General features: G+C 46.0%; 1 protein-coding gene across 1 annotated transcript in view; it reads right to left on the reverse strand.

Moving 5' to 3' along the window:
- ptpro (protein tyrosine phosphatase receptor type O) overlaps positions 1-22,247 on the reverse strand; it is a gene marked incomplete at its 5' end in the record, with an annotated part of 68,389 nt that overhangs the window by 29,418 nt on the left and 16,724 nt on the right. Inside the window, 9 exons of the mRNA XM_080851362.1 lie at positions 134-327; positions 425-545; positions 1,837-2,033; positions 3,415-3,576; positions 4,329-4,797; positions 4,858-5,033; positions 6,474-6,626; positions 7,461-7,616; positions 7,963-8,248. Of these exons, the coding sequence (XP_080707488.1) occupies positions 134-327; positions 425-545; positions 1,837-2,033; positions 3,415-3,576; positions 4,329-4,797; positions 4,858-5,033; positions 6,474-6,626; positions 7,461-7,616; positions 7,963-8,248 (1,914 nt within the window). The remainder of the gene's footprint in view (positions 1-133; positions 328-424; positions 546-1,836; positions 2,034-3,414; positions 3,577-4,328; positions 4,798-4,857; positions 5,034-6,473; positions 6,627-7,460; positions 7,617-7,962; positions 8,249-22,247) is intronic.

A 22,247-nucleotide genomic window follows, 5' to 3' on the forward strand; every position in this document is an offset into this window, starting at 1 on the left:
ATCATGTTGGAGTACTTATATGTTAAGTCTTGTTATGGTAGTGTGGTATGGTGTCCTGTCCTAAGAATTTCAGTGCCCAGACCGAGTTGTGCTGTGCATCTAACAATAAAAGACTTGACTTGACTTGACTTACCACAGAGGCGATGACGGACGCGGTGGCGGCGATCTCGTAGTAGGTGGTCCACTCGGACGCCAGCGAGACGGGGTTGAAGAAGAACGTCTGCAGCACGTACTTGCGGAAGGCCACGTGGTACGGCCTCTGCCAGCTCAGTATCACCGTCGTGGGGCTGAGGGGGTACACCACCAAGTCCCGCACTCCTGTTGGCTCTGGTGTGTGATGACAGACAGCAGGTTAAGCCAATCAGGAACACCACAGATGATATATGACACGCTTTCAGCCAATCAGACCTAGGGGATGACTCACCGATGTCGATGATGACTGGCTCAGAGGGAGGGCTGATGAGAGGGCCGTTGGTGTGGTAAACCACCACCCTGTACTGTGCACCTGGCATCAGGTTTGTGATGATGTCACTGGTGATGTTCTCCTGCACAGCAATTCAGATATTGAATTTTATTTTAGAATTTTACATCATACACATCATGTATATACTTTTTTTCAATTCAGGGCTTCATGTTTTTTTTTCCATAATCAATGCTTTGTTCCATTCTGTTTTACGTCCAAGAGTTATTATATGTCCAGCTAGAATTATTTACATTAACCATTCAGAGGCAAGGCTACAAGAGCCAACTATTCAGCCGTATTCACAGTAAACCCGCAAAAGGCGTCTTTCCTTTTTTCTGTAACTTCAGGGTAACGTTTATTATTCCAGACATCGTTTTCCCCCCGCTGCTGTTCAACCATACTGTGCCCCACTGTCTTCCCTCAGCGCGTCGCTACACAAGTTTAATGAGTTTGTATTGGAAGGATATCTGCTCTATGCCACAGGCTGTTCTCCATGCAGTCACTGACAGTGTGTGGGTGTTTGTGTGTGTGTGTGTGTGTGTGTGTGTGTGTGTGTGTGTGTGTGTGTGTGCGTGTTTTCATCTCCATTGCAATATCTACCTTACTACTCTGTAATAGTAAAATGTTGTATCGCACAGTCATACAGCAGACGTTCTCTGTTTGCTGGCTAATATGACACATGGTGTAAGTGTTAATTTACTCTAAATCCTGTACACTCAGCCAGTATACTGAGTTGGTAGTGTACTGTATTGTAAGCTGAGTTTGAAGTGTACTATATTGTAAGCTGAGTTTGTAGTGTACTGTATTGTAAGCTGAGTTTGCAGTGTACTGTATTGTAAGCTGAGTTTGAAGTGTACTATATTGTAAGCTGAGTTTGTAGTGTACTGTATTGTAAGCTGAATTTGTAGTGTACTGTATTGTAAGCTGAGTTTGTAGTGTACAGTATTGTAAGCTGAGTTTGTAGTGTACTGTATTGTGTGGTGAGTTTGTAGTGTACTGTATTGTAAGCTGAGTTTGTAGTGCACTGTATTGTAAGCTGAGTTTGTAGTGTACTGTATTGTAAGCTGAGTTTGTAGTGTACAGAATTGTAAGCTGAGTTTGTAGTGTACAGTATCGTAAGTTGAGTTTGTAGTGTACTGTATCGTAAGCTGAGTTTGTAGTGTACTGCATTGTGTGGTGAGTTTGTAGTGTATGTATTGTAAGCTGAGTTTGTAGTGTACTGTATTGTAAGCTGAGTTTGTAGTGTACAGTATTGTAAGCTGAGTTTAAAGTGTACTGTATTGTAAGCTGAGTTTGAGTGTACAGTATTGTAAGCTGAGTTTGTAGTGTACGTACTGTATTGTACACACACACACACACACACACACACACACCTCTGAGCAGTAGTTGTTCTCCATGCGCTGGCTGAGGCTAGCCTTGAGGCAGGTGAGGGAGAGCACGGACACCAGGCTGCCTTTGTGGCTCTCGGCCGTGGGGGCCCAGGTCACCGCCGCCGAGATGGAGCCCAGCATCCGCACGTTCACCGAGTGCGGCCGCTCCGTGGGCTGCTCCAGCCACTCTCCACTGGGACCTGGGGGCACAGGGGGCAGTTAGGGTGGAGGGGGCAATACCGCTGGGGCATCCTGACTGACGGATTGGACTGAACAGGCATTATAAAACATTTGTATTCAGGAAGGCATTTCTGGCCTTGTGTAAAATCTAGCACCACTAAGTTTTCTATTATGCTTATGTTAACTAATGTTTTATTTTATTGTATTATTATAGTTAGTTTCTAATACGTAGGCACTCTGAGATTCTTTTGAATAAAAAGTGCGTTAAAAATAAAATGTATTATTATTATTTAATTATTATTATTATATAAAATATATTCAACTCAGAACCTCTTGCTTATTGGCTGCTCTGTGGGCTTCACCACCCGCTGGGGCCCCCTAGGGCAACAACTGGGGGCAAGTGTGGGTGGAGGGGGCAATATCGCTGTGACTCCCTGACTGAGCCTGACCCCATGTCTGTTCTGAGCTAGGGGGGAGCCTGATCCCACTACGTATGAAAACTAGCTAACCAAGCTAATTCCGGTCATTGACATTTTCTTGGAATTTCCCTTTTCAAATAAACGCATAAATAAATAAATACATTTTTGTTCTGAGCTAGGGGGGATGGCAACACCGTAGCTCTTCCCCACCAAACTTTACCCAATTTCATTCCAATATGCTCAATTCTATTCTATTTTGTTCCAGTTCGGCTCAGTTGAAGGGAGGGAGATGAGTTTAACTTCATTTCAGTGTATAGCCCATTCGGGGAGCCACCAGGTGGAGGTGGTAAGACAGCTTCTTTACTTTATAACAGGGGAAAGTAATTATGGCACGAGATTATTTTCTGGAGTACCATAAAGCACTTACTTTTCACATGTGGCATTAATTAATAAAAGTATTAACAGTAGTGTTTCATTTTTATATACACTTGATACAGCAGCAGGCAGTGTTGCCATGGTTATCTGGCAGCCCAGGGTAGAGAAATTGATTTCATCTTGAGATTTTTAGGTACATTACAAAAGATTGAATCTGTAGCACGTAACCTTCATGTGCATGTGACACCACATACTTGTTCATTGTTGACTTGATTGTTGACTTTATGATCATTACATAAATCATCATTACAATTGCCCCAAAACTACAATTAATAAAACACAAAGGTGATGTCCTGGATTCTGCACTGTAAAAACATAAAAGGGTTTAAGGAATTCAGTACAAATCCTCTGTAAATATAGGCATTACCTTGCTTCCTTATACAGGAATACAGGCATACCAAGGCCTGATACATTATTAAGTGGAAATTCCCATTCATAATACTTGACTACTAAGCTTAAGTCCCTTTGCTGTGACTGATTTGAGAACAGTAAGTACTGTAAAGACAGAAAGCGCAAGCAGCCGGTGCAGAGAGAGGGAGGTACATACTGAGGTAGAAGGTGAATCCGGTGTCAGCGATGCTCTCACGGGCATCACATTCTCCAGAGGAACTGAGGGTGGTGACCTGCACACGGTACGTCCCCGGTTCCGTCAGTTCTGTGAAGAACTCGTGTGTGTTCTCATCCACTGTGGCTGTTTCAGTGGAGTTCCCTGTAAATGACAAGACTATTTAGAACCCTGTGAACCTTAAGAAAATAACCTGCCTGAAAAATAAGACTCGAGTACCAAAGATACATTAACTCCATTATAGTTGGTTTCTTATCCTAAACTACTAACAGTGTTTAATAGACATATTCAAAAATCTAAAAATCTCACAGCTTTAAAATCTAAACAGCAAATATCAGTGACTGAGGTAACCTTTATAGGTGAAGCGAGCGACTATAGAAGAGAGAGTTTAAAGACTTTAGAAGAGAGAGTTTAAAGACTACAGAAGTGAGAGTTTAAAGACTACAGAAGAGAGAGTTTAAAGACTACAGACGAGAGTTTAAAGACTACAGAAGAGAGAGTTTAAAGACTACAGAAGAGAGAGTTTAAAGACTACAGAAGAGAGAGTTTAAAGACTACAGAAGAGAGTTTAAAGACTACAGAAGAGAGAGTTTAAAGACTACAGAAGAGAGAGTTTAAAGACTACAGAAGAGAGAGTTTAAAGACTACAGAAGAGAGAGTTTAAAGACAACAGAAGAGAGGGTTTAAAGACTATAGAAGAAAGAGTTTAAAGACTACAGAAGAGAGAGTTTAAAGACTACAGAAGAGTTTAAAGACTACAGAAGAAAAAGTTTAAAGACTACAGAAGAGAGTTTAAAGACTTTAGAAGAGAGAGTTTAAAGACTTTAGAAGAGAGAGTTTAAAGACTATAGAAGACAGAGTTTAAAGACTACAGAATAGAGAGTTTAAAGACGCACCGTCACGGTAGACGAAGATGTTGAAGCCATCCAAGGCGGTGGGGGGTCGGGGGGGCAGCCAGCGCAGCTCCAGCAGGATGGGGGGCAGTGGGGTGGGGGTGACGTACGCCTCCGTCAGCAGGTCGATGGCTGAGCCGGGCTCATTGGAGTCCTCGTACTCTGGCACCACCACGTTAACAAACTCCTCCTCCGTGGGGGAGGGGTTTCCCGTGGGCTCTGGCCAATAGAACTGTGTGACTGCCTCGGTCTCGGTCGATTCATTGCCAGTGTAACCGTCGCTGTTGGTTACAACGCCCGTGTTGGCGTTCACATCGGCGTAATCGTCCGTGTGGTCGGGCACACTGGCGTTCAGGCTCGAGGCGTCGGGCCTCAGGGTGGCAGAGGCTCCGGCCACCTCCTGCGGCCTCGCCTCCTCCTCCTGGCTCTCCACCTGCTCCTGCTCCTGCTCCTGCTCCTGCTCCTGCTCCTGCTCCTGCTCCTGCTCCTGCTCCTGCTCCTGCCCCTGCTCCTGCTCCTGCCCCTGCCCCTGCTCCTGCTCCTGCTCCTGCTCCATCATGAGGGGGACTTCGCGGGCCTTGCGAGGTTTGGGGAAGTCCTGCTGACCCCTGCCACCCTCCGCCAGGCTCTCCTTCAGCAAGCTCCCCCGCACGACCTTCCCGTTGAGGTGCACGACCTTGAGTGAGATGTTCAGCGGGGGGTTGGGCACTGCACCGCCCAGGCACACGAGAAGAGAAGAAGAGAAGAAGGACAAAGAAGAAGAAGGAGAAGAGAAAGAATGAGAAAAACAGGTTGGGATTCTCCCTAATTGCCCAGGCCAATCCGAGTTGGGGGTTAACAACCCAGAGGACAAATTACCAGAACAATCAATGATGACTGCCCACCAAACACACACACACACACACACACACACACACACACACACACACACACATCACCGAAAACACAACACGGGGTGAAATGAAATCCATTCGAAGGGAAATAGATGTCCTTCAGGGTCGCACACACCCACACACACACACACACACACACACACACACACACACACACACACACCCACACACCCAAGTGGCCTTTGCAATAGTAGCCCCAAGGATTTTATATAGGATTTTTTACTCATTTCAATAATTAATGGCTCAGGAGGAGCTCTTCCGCAGGGAACTCTAATGCAAGCGCTAATGAGAAGAGACCAGCAGCAGACCAAGACTGACATCTTGCAGCTGACTGCATTAATACGACCTAACTGGACCCACCATAAAGGCCACTGATGCGTAACTAATGGTATATGGAGATATAAGAATGTAAGAAGTGAGGTGTGAACTTGTACTTTACCGCTTACGCGCCTCTCAGCGGCTTAACGTTAAATTGATCAAACATGAACCCTCTTATTTCTTTGTTCGTCAATGCCAACACATTTACTTCTATAAATGTAAATGATTTAAATGACCACAGGCCTAATGTCTCAATCCATACCTCATACTGCAATGCGCATTGAAAGCTAGCTGGGCAGCCTCACACCAGCTCCTCATTAACCATTAAGTGTGTGTGTGTGGTGACTGTTAAACAGGTTAAGACTGGAAGCTTGTAGTTTGGGTTTAATGTGATGGTAAACAAAATGGCAGTGTCCAGGATTGGGGTAACTGAGGTATAGTAATCTACGTCTTCATACTTCCATACAAACTTGTCTCATATCAGATATCTGTAGTATGAAATGAATGTATGTAATGTTTGGACAGTAAAAAACATCATCCTCTTTTATATTTCTGCTTCATCTTTTTCTGAAAGCAGAAGAATCTTTTTCCATGTGGTATCAGAAGTCAGTGTTTTCCAAAGATGATTACACACACATTGCAATCCAATATGCTCATGTTTTTTTGTTTTTGTATTATTATTTTTTGTCAATGTGTGTGTGTTTACTTTTCTGTTTCTCTGTATCTGTGATTAAACTTCAAAAAAGAAAAAAAGAATGAAAAAAAAAAGAAAGAAAGCTGATTACACACACTGCTGATGTGTACTTGTTTGATGAAGCCAACACGAGGCTGTACGCCAGCCAGAGCTGGTCTGGGAACTGTGCGTTACCAGTTCTTGGATCAGTGCGGTACCAGTTCTTGGATCAGTGCGGTAACAGTTCTTGGATCAGAGCCGTACCTGTTCTGTGATGGCGTGGCTCGTGGCCCACTTCGCTCTTGCGGACCAGGGTGCTCTTATTGGCCATTGCCTCGGAGATTAGCTGGAAGGTGATGTTACTGTAGCAGGTTCCCGGTAGCCAGTGCTTAAAGACCGTTTTCCCCTTGGAGAAGTCTGTGAAACACACACACACCACACACACACACACACACACACACACATACACACCAACACACACACACACACACACACACACATACACACCAACACACACACACACACACACACACACACACACACACACACACACACACACACACACACACACACACACACACACACACACACACACACACACACACAGAGCTCAGCAATTAGTCCACCAGCATTGTGTGATCCTAGAGCTTTTGTGACATAAATGCACAATAATGAACCATCTGAAACACTCACATGCATCAATGGCTCCAACAGCCACTTGTGCCAAATATGAAAATATGATCATTATCAGAACTGACCAATTCAATTCAGAACCCTGTCTATTTACAGAACGACCACAAAACCTACAAAGAGGCTCAAACATCAGTTAGGTATGCCTTCATTTGTAGAAAAAATAGGTTTGATATGAGCTGAGGGTCAGTTAGCTCGTTACTTTGTGTGTTCATTCACTCAGTCATTCCTTTGGTCCATTCATTCATTCATCATTCATTCATGTATTCATTCATTCATTTAATGAATATTTATTTTATTTTATTTTATAAAATATGTTTGGCTGTTTGTTCATGAATCGAATCGAATTGAATTGACTTGAATTGAATTGAATTGAATTGAATTGAATTGAATTGAATTGAATTGAATTGAATTGAATTGAATTGAATGGAATTGAATTTAATTGAATGGAATGGAATGGAATGGAATGGAATGGAATGGAATGGAATGGAATTGAATCGAATTGAATTGAATTGAATGGAATGAAATGGAATGGAATGGAATGGAATCCTGCACACTGACCTTTATAGAGCATGTAGCGCTGCTCCCTGCCTTCCGTGTAGCTGATGTTCACCCGGCTGAAGACGTTCCTCTCGGGCGAGCTAATCTCAAAGACCACCCCCGTCTCAGGAGACGCCTTGTAATCTGAGATTAGCACGCTGTCCAGGGGCAGAGGCTCTGGAGATGAGGACACATATTTTTTTTATCCTTAATCCTTGGGTAGATTCCTTGTGTCTGATGCAAACTGTGCTCACAGGGATATTGTTATACATCATGTGCTATAAGAAACAAATGAGTGAGGTGCAGATATCCCCACAGAGCCTAATAAATATGCATATGTGCTCGTTACAGATATAACTCATTAGCACAAAGAACTCGGAAGAATTTACATAGCTTTTGGGGGCATTTGTGATAGTTTAATCACCACAATTATCTTTGCACTTTGTACATTGTGTTATTGAAACTAGGCCAATATTTACAGTATTTGTACATCAAGGCCAGAATATTAACTCGGCTGCCTTACTTGTAAGGATGGTTCTGGTCTGGACCGGTTTGGACCAGGTGGTGTCGTTACCCAGTACCAGGCCAACCGTGTAGGCCAGGCCGTGGTAGGAGGCGTTGAAGAGCAGTGAGTCCGTCTGGGTCTGGGTCTGGGTCTGGTTCTGGGTCTGGAAGGGCAGGAGGTGGGTTCTGGGCTCGCCGGACACGCGGGCCGCGTACGCCGTCACGTTTTCTCTCAGGTCCGACGGCTCCAGGGTTATGACTATCCAGGACTCGTCGCGCAGGGTCACCTGGAAGGCTGATGTGCTCTGTGGGGGAGAGAGAGAGAGAGAGAGAGAGAGGTGGATGGGACCACAGTGACTGATGGTGGTTGACTAAAGAGCCGGTGTGGCTCATCTCTGACACACATAGGGAGGAATCTGAAATATTGATTTATTGATTTATATTAACACTATGCAACAATTTGACACTTTTTGAGGTATGGTTTCATAGGGCACTAGTTTTGGTACCTTCTCAAATTCACACACACAGACACACACACACACACACACACATCCACCTGCAGAGACACACATACGGTACACACACTGTAACTAAAGAGACTGGGGCACAGGGCTAAGCTCTGAGGCACACATGTAGTGAAGACCCAGGGATGCAGATGGCTGCCATCATGAAGACGGCCATGTTTACACTCCCCTGCAGGACCTCTACACTCCCACCTCCACAGTTAGTAATGGGCTACCTATACAGAGCAGATGGTAGGTGAGTGTGTGTGTGTGTGTGTGTGTGTGTGTGTGTGTGTGTGTGTGGGTGTGTGTGTGGTGTGTTTGTGTTTAACTCTAACGTTAAGACTCCTCTCCCACCATCTTAACTCCATTTTCACTTCCTCCTTGGTGAGTGCTTCACCTCCGGGAGAGAGTACTTCCTGTGAGCGTGTTGTCATGGTTCTGTTCTGAGTGATCATTCATGACCACATTATTGTCATGATCAGATGCAATCACTGTGCAGCCTCACTGCACACACATACGCATCTATATACTCTCATACTGGGGAGACGCACAATGCTCCCTGCTAATGAATTATCCTCAGGAAAAGATTAGTGGCAGAAAGAAATGGATCAGGCATGGATTAAATGCCACGGTGTGTGTGTGAGTGTGTGTGTGTGTGTGTGTGTGTGTGTGTGTGTGTGTGTGTGTGTGTGTGTGTGTGTGTGTGTGTGTGTGTGTGTGTGTGCGGGTGTATAGTGTGTGTGTCTGGTGTATAGTGTGTGTGACGGCATATCGATAGGCATAATCTGCAGCGACAGCTGTCGGTATACAGACATCATGGGACATTATCAATGCCAGAGGAACACAGGTTAACACAGGACGATGCCCCCCCCCCCCCACCCTCCCCCCCCCCCCGCCCCACCCTACCCAAAATGCAATGTTTCATAAAGGGAGCGCGGAACAAAAGTGTGCATTCGCCTATAACACTGAAAGAGCCAGGACTGCGGCTGCAAGATTGGCAATTCCAACAGTTTCCCCTGATTAATTCCGAGTCGCACGCTGAACTAAAGGGCCTGATGAGAGATTAGACCTCTTTACCATAACGTTGCCACAGGTCAAGTATCCCTCTTGATTAAATCTTCTCTTCCTCCTGCGGTAACACAGAGAATAGGCACCGCCATGAAGCAGCACCGTACCGCAAGAACAGGCAACCCCTCTGCCAAGCCATGAAGCAGCAGCGTACCCCAACAACAGGCATCTCCTATGAAGCAGCACTGTACCCCAACAACAGGCATCTCCTCTGAAGCAGCACCGTACCCCAACAACAGGCATCTCCTCTGAAGCAGCACTGTACCCCAACAACAGGCATCTCCTCTGCCAAGCAAGTGTTCCCTAGAGACACAATCTACAGTTACTAACTGTGTCATCCTCCACAAGCTCAAAACAAAGCCTCATTCCCCTCTCCAAATTCCCAGAGGTAGAGCGTCTTCAACACAGTGGAGAGGAAAAAAAGCACCATGCTGCCGTCTATCCGCAAAAAATATATAACCAATAAATAACACCCCAACACTACTGTCATTTCCTTTGGGGAAATTCTTTTTGCATCCTATACACGCGTGTATACTCCTCCTGCCTGTGTGTTTTGAGCTCCTCTGGGAGGCATTTCACCGTAACACCATTGTTCACGTTCATTCTCTGTAAGGATGCTGGAACTGGGAGGCATTTCACCGTAACACCGTTGTTCACGTTCATTCTCTGTAAGGATGCTGGAACTGGGAGGCATTTCACCGTAACACCATTGTTCCCGTTCATTCTCTGTAAGAATGCTGTAACTATGGGGATGTAGCTGCCTCTGCTCCACCCATCTCCGCCCCTGAGCGGGCCTGTGTGTATTTAGCTTCTCTCCGAGGCGTTTTCAGTAAAACAGTTGTTTCTACTCGTGCCTTGTGACACTGGACATTGCATGAGTATTTGACACTGTGTGTGTGTGTGTGTGTGTGTGTGTGTGTATGTGTGTGTGTGTAACACTAGGTGCTGGCTGTGGGTGTGACACTGTGTGTGTGTGTATTTATGTGTGTGTGTGTGTGTGTGTGTGTGTATGTGTGAATGTGTATGTGTGTATGTGTTTGTGTATTTATGTGTGTGTGTGTGTGTATGTGTGTGTGTATTTATGTGTGTGTGTGTGTGTGTGTGTGTGTGTGTGTAACACTGGGTGCTGGCTGTGGGTGTGGATCTTCACGCTTGCGTGCCTCTGCCAATCAAGAGACGTGTGAGTGTAAGGGGAAGTGAAAAGGCGAGCCACGGCTGTCAACGTCAAAGTAGCGACGTGACCCCACACTGACACACACACACACACACACACACACACACACACACACACACGCACGCTCTCACTCTCTCACCTCCCCCAACCCCACAACCCACCCCCACCTCCAGCCTTCAAGCCATCGGCGTAGACGCTGAGCATCTTAAACGGTATTGATGGGAAATGGAGATGACCTTTATAGCAATGAGAAGACGGCAAGAGAGAGAGAGAGGGAAGGGAGAGACAGAACGCCTGAAAGACAAGAGCAGTGAGAGAGAGACAGAGAGTGAGAGTGAGAGATAAAGAGAGAGAGAGAGAGAGATAAAGAGAGAGAGAGAGAGAGAGAGGGGATCGTTTAACTGCTCTAAATGATTCATGGCACTGAATATGATGTTGGTGGGAGGGTGGGGTGGGGTGGGTGAGTGAGGTTGTGTGCCAGCTGAATACTTCACCTCATAAGTGTGATGCATCTTGAGGCTATACCATAATGGCCTGTGCTTGTGCTTGTCTGAATACAGTAGTGATGTGCGTGATTAACCCCGTGTTTACCATCACTCATATACCCCTTTTCCACCAAAGCTGGTTCTGGGCTGGTTCTGGGCTGGTTCCGGGCTGGTTCTGGGCTCTTTGGTTTTCCACCGAAAAAAACCTGGCTCCGGTTCCAAAAAACAGGTTCCAACTCAGCACCAACTTTTAGGTGGGCCAGAAAACAAGAACCAGTGACGTCGCGGTTCGTCCCTGGGTTATGGGCGGAGCTACCCCACCAGAAACAGATATATCCGCCGCCATTTTTTCCCCACCGTCAACTGAGTGAAAACGGTGAAAACGTAAATGAAAAATCCAAGGACAACAGACCAAATAACAAATTAAAAATAATAAAGAAAGCTTTCATTCATCAAAATGTTTTGGTTTGTCTGCCTAGTATACATTGACTCTTTCAATCGGACTTGTTTTTTGTGTTTGTTATCACACTTAAAATTAGCTGTTGACCTAGCAAGTTTGTGTAGCAGTTAGCTAACTAGCACTACCTGCCTTGAGGTACTGCTACAGTTGTTATGCTAGTCAACCATCATGAGTTGCATTGCCTTTCGTTTGATCTACGTGAGGAAATAGAAAACCCGTAGTTGTATCATTAACTGACACCGTAATGTTCTGCTGATTTTGTATTGTTTGTACTGAAGAAGACGTGCCACTTGAAAACATAAACAAAATTCATGTAGCAGCTTGCTAGCTAGCTGCCGTGAGGTATTGCTACAGTTATGGCAACTAGTAAGCATATATCAGTTGTAGCTAGTCAACTCCCGTCAGTCGTTTGATCTACGTGGGGAAATATAGAAAACCCATTGCCAAGTAAACAGAACATTAACTTAAGCTTGTATGGTACTGCATGGTATTAAAAAATGAAACACAATAGAAGTTTTATCGACATTTGTTTGCTTTCTCCCTGGAAGAAAACCACTCGTGAATAACTAGTAACATGTCAAAACATTCGAAAATGTTCAGTTAGGACAACGGAGGCGTATGACGTGATTTAAAGACGTAGCTAGCCCTACTCTGGCTCTCAGTCGGTGGAAAAGCGAGCCGGTTCCAAGATAAGAACCAGCACCGAACCGCATAAGCACCAGCCCAGAACCAGCCCAGAGCCAGCTTTGGTGGAAAAGGGGTAATAGAGCTTAAGACCTTTTTAAGCAGAACCACCACTTTGTGTCTTGGCGTCGTTAGTACAATAGATTCATTTATAAGACAAACGGATAAGAATACATAGAACAATAGCTTATTCTCGATTTGTTTTTTGAAAAATGACTAATGAACCACTAAGTCAACTTGAAATGTATTTATTTAGCGTTTACATGTTTTATCCAAAGCCACCTCCAGTCCAGCTCCAAGTCAGATATTTTTTTTTTGGTAGATGAGCTCTAAATGAATCAAACCACAGACCGTCCATTGGTGTTAGCACCTTGCTCTGACAGATACTGCAAGCAAACACTGACAACTTGTTAAACTTGTACACAAATTCTGGTTACTGTGCCAAAAAATAAGCAATCATCAAAAAGTCACTGTAAATTGGGAGTATGCTTTTTGCCACTGTCTTCTATTCGTGCCCACTGTTTGAAAACCCACCCACTGTATTTCCTTTTCACATGATGAAATGATGAGACAATTAGATGAAGGACAAGTATGGAGCTATTACAACTTAAGGCGGCTAAAGGTTAAGGGTATCTGTGAGTGTTTCAAAAAACCTTTCAAATTATTTTGCGGCTCATGACAGCTTTTTGAGGCAATATCAGAAATGAGTGTTAGCGGGAGCTAAGCACGTGTAAGGGGTCCTTGGCTGCCCTCCTTAAAGGTCCTTGAGGCTTCCTTGAGATAAGATTCCTGTAATTTTGTGAAAGCCTCCATCAGAGGGAAGAGTGCCTGTGGCCAACGGCCAAACTTCAGCGAGGCGCCAACACGTAGGGGAAATGACTCCAGTCACTTAAGTCATCACTTAGTTAGAATAATGTATCAAGTGGCCCGATGCCCCGGTTCTGTTAAATAGAACTAAAGCACATGTGGAGTTCAGCGCAGGGGAGGGCTCCTTGATAGATGGGCCCCGCACTACAGGCAATGTGAGACTCTACTGCACTGGTGGGTGATATATGAGATGTGTATCACTGAAGCTCATTCAGACAGGGTGGTACAGCAGAGGGATTTAGATACCTTCATCTCCGTGCACCCTACAGAGTATCAAATCCTGGAAACACGAACCATCCTAAAATGTAGAGATGTTGTCCGAAATGTTGTAAATTCTAATTGAAGTTGGTGTAGATGTTTATACATTTTGTCGTCCCCCGGGTTTGCTTTCAACAAGCCGGGGAGATACTGCGCTGTCAGAGTAGTGAGGAGTAGAGAGGAGCAGAGAGGAGCAGAGAGGAGCAGAGAGGAGTAGAGAGGAGTAAAGAGGAGTAGAGAGGAGCAGAGAGGAGCAGAGAGGAGCAGAGAGGAGTAGAGAGGAGTAGAGAGGAGCAGAGAGGAACAGAGAGGAGCAGAGAGGAGTAGAGAGGAGTAGAGAGGAGTAGAGAGAAGTGGAGAGTAGCAGAGAGGAGTAGAGAGGAACAGAGAGGAGCAGAGAGGAGTAGAGAGGAGTAGAGAGGAGTGGAGAGGAGTGGAGAGGAGCAGAGTGTACTGCCGAACACTGCGCTGTCAGAGTAGAGAGGAGTAGAGAGGAGCAGAGAGGAGCAGAGCGTACTGCCGAACACTGTGCTGTCAGAGTAGAGAGGAGTAGAGAGGAGCAGAGAGGAGCAGAGCGTACTGCCGAACACAGCTTTTACTGTTTGCATCCCATCCCAGTGTTTTTGGCTGGCCTGGCTGCCGTACGTGCCCAGCATGTCTGAGGCGCTTGAAAAGAGCGAGTTTGTGAGGCAGAGAGAATCCGGGGTGAAGCACTCGCCTTCAGTCACACTTAATGAGGAGAGCTCAGGCTCCGCACTCATCCCTGCCTGAATCTCATTACTCTCTCCGCAGGTTCACACACACACACACACACACACCTCCCCTGTGTTACACACACACAAGCATACAACCTCAGAGACAAACAAATGAAGACACACACACAAGCAAACACACACACGCACTCAAACATACATGCACACCCTCACACATACACGCCCACTCACACACACAGGCATACATACACACATTTGCGCACACACACAACACTCCCATCACCACTCCTCTCTCTGCCTCACACCCCACACCAACCCCCCACCACCCCACCCCACCCCCAACCAGGAAAAGGTCACCTTGCTGCCCTTTGGAGGCAGTGTTCAACCGTCTCCTGAAAATGCCGACATTTACATTTCCACTATAGCAGTCCATCTCTCTTTCCTTTCCTTTCCTCTCCTTCCATCAGCCTTCGCTGTGGAGGGAGCCATCAGCCACGGACTCTTCCTCTGTGACGGAGGCATGTCCAAAATGATGGGAATCACAGGTGGATCTGGACTGGACCAGGGAAAGACCCGTCCGTCCTAGTCCTGAACGACATCGGGCCCGAAGTCTGCTCACATCTTAGCGGTAACCACTGGGTATCTACAATGAGAGCGACTCTGACGCCTGACCGTGCAATTAAAAAAGCAGGCGCAAGATAGCCCCAGGAAACCGCCACTGATATCTCTTAAGCTCACCAAGCTACTGTCTTAGCGTACTTTTAATTGACTTAACGCACACAGCCGTGCAGTTCAACTCTGCCTGCAATGTTATCCGACGGTGGCGGCAGTCGTCTCCTGGTTCTAATGATAACGTAAATTCGGCTAGAATAGAACGGGCTGCCGGTTATGGGAGGGGGGCCGGGGGGTAGAGGTGAGATAAGCCCAGATTTCATTAACTGAAACGGCAGGGAAGTTGACACAACGGCTGGTTGTTGGCAGGGAGGGTCATCAACCGAAGCACCACGAAGCGAGTGTGTGGGATGGCCAGGAAAGGCACAGGGCGTCCTCGATTGAAAACCGGACCCCTTCCGGATAGGCACACAAACAATCACGCGCCAAGGAAGTAAGTCAGAGGCCATGCCGAGGAGATAGGAAGGATTTACGATTACTACCCTGTTGTTTCTCACTGTGCTTATTTAAGAGGGTGAAAACACTGCTCGCAAAAAACACTAAACAGTGCTGGCACTTTAAGAGTTAATTTCCGTGGCCCATTTTTCCCAAGTGTTGGATGCTGTAGAACTCTGATGGCCCAGAGCATCATTCAAAAGTAGTTTTAGCTCACAGTTAATTAATATGCAACACACAAGCCTTTAGTATAATGGGACTTCACGCTGTTGTTTTGATGGGGACAAAGATGTCTTCTATATGATTCGGTTGACTTCATGTTAACATTACTCCGACTGCAGATGATCCTGGAACAGATCGGACTCTTGATGATCACCCCCCTGTGGCCAAACATCAAAGGCTTTCCGAGAACAGCTCTGACGGCTTCCTAGCCCGACTGCTCATTTCATTTACGGTACCCTAGCGCCGAGGACACACACACACACACAAACACACACACAAACACACACACGCACACACACAAAAAAACATTAGCGATGAAATATAAGCATCGCTTGACAAGAAATACCTGACTCAAAACCAAACGGCCCCAGAAGATCTGGCAGATCAGGGAAGCATTCAAAAAAAGTCGAGACAGAGAGAAGGGGGGGATCATTAATTAACTTTTCAGAGAAAGCTAGCGCATCTGAAGATAAACATCATAGACTCCCCACGGAGTGTGTGTGTGTGTGTGTGTGTGTGTGTGTGTGTGTGACTCCCCACGGAGTCCCCCGCACAGAGGGAGAGCTGAGTGGAACGCCTAAATTGGTACGGCAGGTTATCAGCCGTCATCTTAAGATCTCATTAGGTCTTTCGCCCCACTCCTCAACCCTAAACACACACACATGCACACACACACATAAAAGCACACAAACACATACGCACATACACACACACACATAAACACACACACACACACACTCACACACACACACATAGACTCACACACACACACATACACGCACACACACACACACACACACACACACTCACACACACACACACATACACACACACACACACCCTCCCTTTTATGTTTCACCCACCCAAGCTCCCAATTCGATGGCTCTGATAAAGTCAATCGATCGACGGCTTTTATCCGATCCGGCTCTAGCACAGGAGAGACTCTCTGGCACTATGGTTCTGAGCAGCGGAAACGTTTCATCTCTGATTGGAGCAGCCCCATTAAAAGGAGGCAGACTTTCCCCTGGACCAATCGGAGGGCTGGGCAGCTTCGAGGAGGGGTCCTCCCGGGAGTGTTTGGAGATCAGTGCGCTCTATCGCAGCGAGCTCCGCCGCATTGATTTTTCATAAATGCAGAGAAGACTGCGGCTTCACTTCACAGCAAAGCTTGGAAATCCTTTTTCTATTTTTTTCTCTTACTCTACTTTCAGCCTCAGTGGGTATCTCTCGGGGAAGGGGAAAAGGGGCTCAGAATAAATCTTTCAATCATTTATTCATGATCTGTCTGGTTTCTGAATGTTCAAGTCCCGTGGAAAACTGGATTGACGACAATTAGAAAAATGCGCCTTCACTGGAAAGCTTAAATGGCCCTGAATTAACACAAGAAGTACAACCCCACCCCACCCTACCCCCCCCCCCCATATTGAATGTCTGGCAGATTTAAAATCTCTGAAGATCCCAGACTAATGCAGGGATCAGAAGAATACAAAGCCTAGCCGAGAAGCATCAGATCCACTGTAAAGATGCAGAACGTGATTCTGGTGAAAGCTTGTTGATATTCGAACTACGTCACTCCCTTCTGTTCTCCTCCTTCTGCCGTCATCTTAGGATCTCATTAGGTCTTTCGCCCCACTCCTCAACCCTAAACACACACACTTGCACACACACACACACACACACACGGACACACACACCTACGCACATACACACACACACACACACACACACACACACACACACACACACACACATACACACACACACACACACACACACACACACACACACACACACACACACACACACAACCCTCCCTTTCATGTTTCTACATCGCTCCCTTCTCTTCTCCTCTTTGGCTGGAAAGTGTGTATGGCTCAGTCCTAGCCACCATGTTTGATTCTCATTTACAGGTATGAATGAACACTGTTTTTAGTTTTTGAGCATTTTTTGTTTTGTTTTTTATTTGTCCACACACTGAACGGACAGCCAGAGGACCAGTGAGAAGCAATTTGCTGAAAACGTTTAATGGACCGTGGACTGTTCCTTTAACAACCCCTCCTATAGAATCCATAGGAGGCAGCCGAACAGTGAGCAAGGCCACTGAGCCCATGGTACTTTATCTGGTGCAGGAAAATGGGGTTCAACAGCAAAGGTCGAGGCAAAGGTGTCCTTCAACAGGGACACACACAGCAGTCATCTAACAGCTGTTCATAACACACATGGGGGCCGGGGGGGGGGGGGGGGGTTGACTGGCCATAACTAAAGACAATAGGAGAGAGAAATGTGTTCTTGGATTAAAGGGGCCTCTTTAAAGATTGTATGGCTGCTTGAAGGACAACTCGGGACATTGGACAGAGGACAGCACAAACAAGATCCTGGAGAAAACCATCCTCCATCGCCAGAGAACGGGCACGGGCCAAGGAGTCATATAATCAAGGATGTCAGGAATTTGATTCTTCCAGGATCAATGCAGAACAAAAACCACATCAATGTAGACCAATACACACACACACACACACACACACACACTCACACACACAGACAGATACTTTGTACAGTGTGGGGGACAAACGAGCTGTTGTAGAGCAGGCTTCTGATGTAAATGTCAAAGGCATGACCAGGTTCTCATATGTCATACAGGGGGGATCACTGTCTCATCCCTTAGAACCGTAAGAGTCCTGTGTAATGGCTTTGTTGTGTAGTGTGTAATTGTCCCCCTCTGGATTAACACCTTTTTGTTAGCAAGCATGCTACAGCTGCCCCAGCTTGAGGCTTGAACATCCTAACATCCGAAGAAACGATATGACACGTATTTGTTTCGAGAAAAAAATGTCACGAGGACACAGCACAGGATTGATTCGAAAACTACAAAGGAATCTGGAATCAGCTATGTCTCAGCGTGACTCCGACATGTAACACGGAGTTCAAATGGGAACTGGCAGCGAACAGTCAGATGTGGATCTGCAGCCTGTCCTTACAGGGTTAATTTGAGCTGATCAAGAGCTCCGCTTCCTGCAGAACTCGTTTTAAGGAGAGATCATTAGGCGGCACTGATCTCACTTCTGACAGCATCGTGAAATAACGACGGCCCAACATTTCCGCAAAAATAGAAATGCATCTCTTTCATTGTGTAAACATAAATGTCACTGAACATTATAAACAGCTATGATTAGTAGCTATGCCTCGTTTGGCCTTTCACACCCCACAGATCCAACACCATATAAAGTGACTTGTGTTGTGCTGCTCGACTGTACCAGGGTACAGACCTACATAAACACAATCGCTGAAACAGCTGGATCACTGGAGTTTGGTCCTCGGCCATGTTACCGCGGGAGATTAGTGGAATAGGATGACCCGATGACACAAACACAGCACAGGAGCTTAGAGTCGGACCAATCTGGGTCAAAACTGCATTCCTCTCCCGCTAGATAATCTCAACAGGGGGGCAATAAAGGCAGAGAGAGACACACAAGGAAGGCTGGGCAAAAGGTCATTACTGTGCACTCTGTGTCATTGTGCTTATGTGCCCCTCATGGGCCTTAAAAATATTCTGACAACAACCCCCCCCCCATCCCTCTTAAAAACTGTTCCAAAGCTATTTGGGAGGCTAGAGAGCGAGAGAGAGAGAGGCACATTTCTTGGTATGCCTCAGTGTGTAATCGCTTCAGAACAATTTCTGTAAAAGCCTCTCTAAATCGGGACTTAATGGGAGGCTCCTATTTATGGCCTGTGAATTACTGCCACAGCAAAAACAGGGTCCCGGCCCTCCCGCCTGTGAATATGCAAATCGAGCTCTATTAATTTTTGCACACAAAACAAAATAATTATCTTCAGCTATTCCACCCTCGCAGGGCCACTTACCATGCCTTTTCTATCTCCCAGGGCAAACCTTTCTCATCCCCCGGTGAGTTATTTAGTGCGAGGTGAGGCTGCAGACCGTGAGGCTATTTAAGGTGTCTCGGCGAGGTTTAAGGTGTCTCGGCGAGGTTTAAGGTGTCTCGGCGAGGGAGAACACCTTGTGGTTCTGTCACTTCGCGCGGGTGGGGAAAAAAGGAAAAGAGGAAATGTGGAAATGGAGGCTGTGCTGTCAATTCTCCCAATTACTGCTTCCTGCCTCCCGGCTTATTCATCCTCTGCCGGGTAAACGTGACTATGCTGCCATAGCTGCTAACCACCATTCCCTTCCACTCCCCCTCTTTCTTTCCTTCTTTCTCTCTCTCTTTCTCAGCATCTTCCACTCCCCCTCTTTCCTTCTTTCTTTCTCTCTTCCTCAGCATCTCCCACTCCCTCCCTCTCTTTCTCTCTTCCTCAGAATCTTCCACTCCCTCCCTCTCTTTCCTTCTTTCTTTCTCTCTTCCTCAGAATCTTCCACTCCCTTCCACTCCCTCTCTTTCTTTCCTTCTTTCTTTCTTTTTCTCTCTTCCTCAGCATCTTCCACTCCCTCCCTCTCTTTCCTTCTGTCTTTCTCTCTTCCTCAGAATCTTCCACTCCCTCCCTCTCTTTCCTTCTTTCTCTCTTCCTCAGCATCTTCCACTCCCTCCCTCTCTTTCCTTCTTTCTTTCTCTCTTCCTCAGCATCTCCCACTCCCTCTCTTTCTTTCCTTGTTTCTTTCTCTCTTCCTCAGCATCTCCCACTCCCTCCCTCTCTTTCCTTCTTTCTTTCTCTCTTCCTCAGAATCTCCCACTCCCTCCCTCTCTTTCATTCTTTCTTTCTTTCTTTCTTTCTCTCTTCCTCAGCCTCTTCTTCCATACCTCACTCTTTCTGTTGTCCACAAAGTCTTTCTCCCTTTTTTCTCTGCTTGCCCCTTCACAAGAGAGTGAAAAAAAATAAAAATATCTCATGCTTGAGGAAAGGCACTCTGCAAATACCATAGAACCATAATTAACCTGGCACGGCAGGCAACACTGTTTTAAAAGGGCAAGTGGGTTTCCTTTTCTCAAAAGGGTGCGACTGAGTCAACATCAATTTCAGGAAGCTCGCCGTACTCCGAGGAGGCTTGTGAGGGGGAATGGGAGAGCTGGCAAAAGACTCAATTATTTTTCTTGACGGAAAGGGAGCCTCGCCATGCACGAGGCTGATTGTCATCACCGGGGGAATGATAAAACCTCCAGGCTGATATTAGCTTCAGTTGCATCATAAAAAAGCCATCATCCTGCAAGAGACAGATTGCCTGTGCTTTCAAAGACTCGTGGAACGGGGGTATGGAAGTACGCAATAGACTGATCTCATTTGCAAGCCGAAATTTGCTTCAGCAGGGTTTGTCGATGCTGCTTTCAAACAAAAGTGATCAACGCTCCCCGGTGCACGTTGTCCAACTCTCAACCTTCGAATGCAAATGACTTTGCGGAGATAAACGGCGAACAAACAGTTCTACTGTCAGAAGTCGGAACGACTTAGCTGTTGCTTCTGAAAAATGTGACAGTGAATCAATTTCTCAAGAAACACACAAAAAAGGAAGTGCCACAAAGCACAAACAAAGAACGTGCGACTATGATTTATTACGGAAAAAAGCCCATTTAAGGAAAAAAGCCCATTTAAGACCATTTGCCACTCGTCTGTCAACTAGTTAATCCCTGCCTCTGAGTCATGTACAGCGAAAACAAAGACGAGATAGATCAGCAGGTTTATCCTTTGCACAAATTAAAACATGTATTTCCATTCCCGGTTGCCACAGAATTAATTAATGCTGGGTAATGACATCCAATAAATGCTTTCGGGACCCAGGGGAACGATGCAAAACAAACACAAACAAATCAACAATTGTCGTTTTTTTTCTTCTGTTTTAATGCGGTCTAAATAGCTTGTGTGCAAGACCGTGAAATGGCTGAACAATGCCGTGGTGCTCATTGTGGTTGATTTTTCTGCAGGCTTGGCTGTTTGACTCTTTTTTTTTTGTACTCCTTCTCGTGTTTTGATATGAGCTGTTTGAAATGTTGTGTCATGCCCTGTCAGAGTAATGCAGAGAAACTAGAGTGTTAAGCCTGGAGCCATAACAGGACACTGCAAACATCTCACAGCGGCATATGACAGCATCTCACACACACACGCACAGACACACACACCCACACAAACACACACACACAAACACACACACACACTCAAAGTCGAGTCACAGGACATATGGCTTCTTTGTCAAACGGGCGAATAGAAGCACATCTGTCTTGGCAAATCTTAATCCTCTGTGTATATGCGTGTGTCTGTGTGTGTGTGAGAGAGAGACAGAAAGAGAAAGAGACAGAGAGAGAGAGAGAGAGAGAGAGAGAGAGAGACAGAAAGAGAAAGAGACAGAGAGAGAGAGAGAGAGAGAGAGAGTTTAGAGTTTATCAGGGGGCACAAGTGTCATTGTCTCACATCTTTTTCTGAGAAAGTTTACGAAAGGTCAAAGTTCAGCTCCCTGGGCCTCCACCTGCAACCAGTGGGGAAATAAGAAGAGTGACAATTGATAATGAGCCTCCATATGGCCACAGTTAAAGCACCGAGATCATCAATCACAGAGGTAGGCAGGACCCAGAGAGGAGAGAGCCCAGGGAAGAGAACACATCGACGGGAGCTGAGTCTTTACTGGCTCCCTGACTTCACTGCTTGTGCACTGATAGCTGTCTAGCTTGTTCAAATCCTTGCAACACGTTCTCATTCCCAACTCGTCAAAATGTGAAGCTTGGTCAGTGGCCTATAGCATCAAAAAGTGACGCTAAAACTACCTTCTAGCGTCATTTTTCGACGTGCAAGGTTGTTTCATTGATTCTTATTAAGCGTCATT

Source organism: Sprattus sprattus (genome assembly GCF_963457725.1).
Source record: "Sprattus sprattus genome assembly, chromosome: 14".
NCBI classification, from domain to species: Eukaryota; Metazoa; Chordata; class Actinopteri; order Clupeiformes; family Clupeidae; genus Sprattus; species Sprattus sprattus.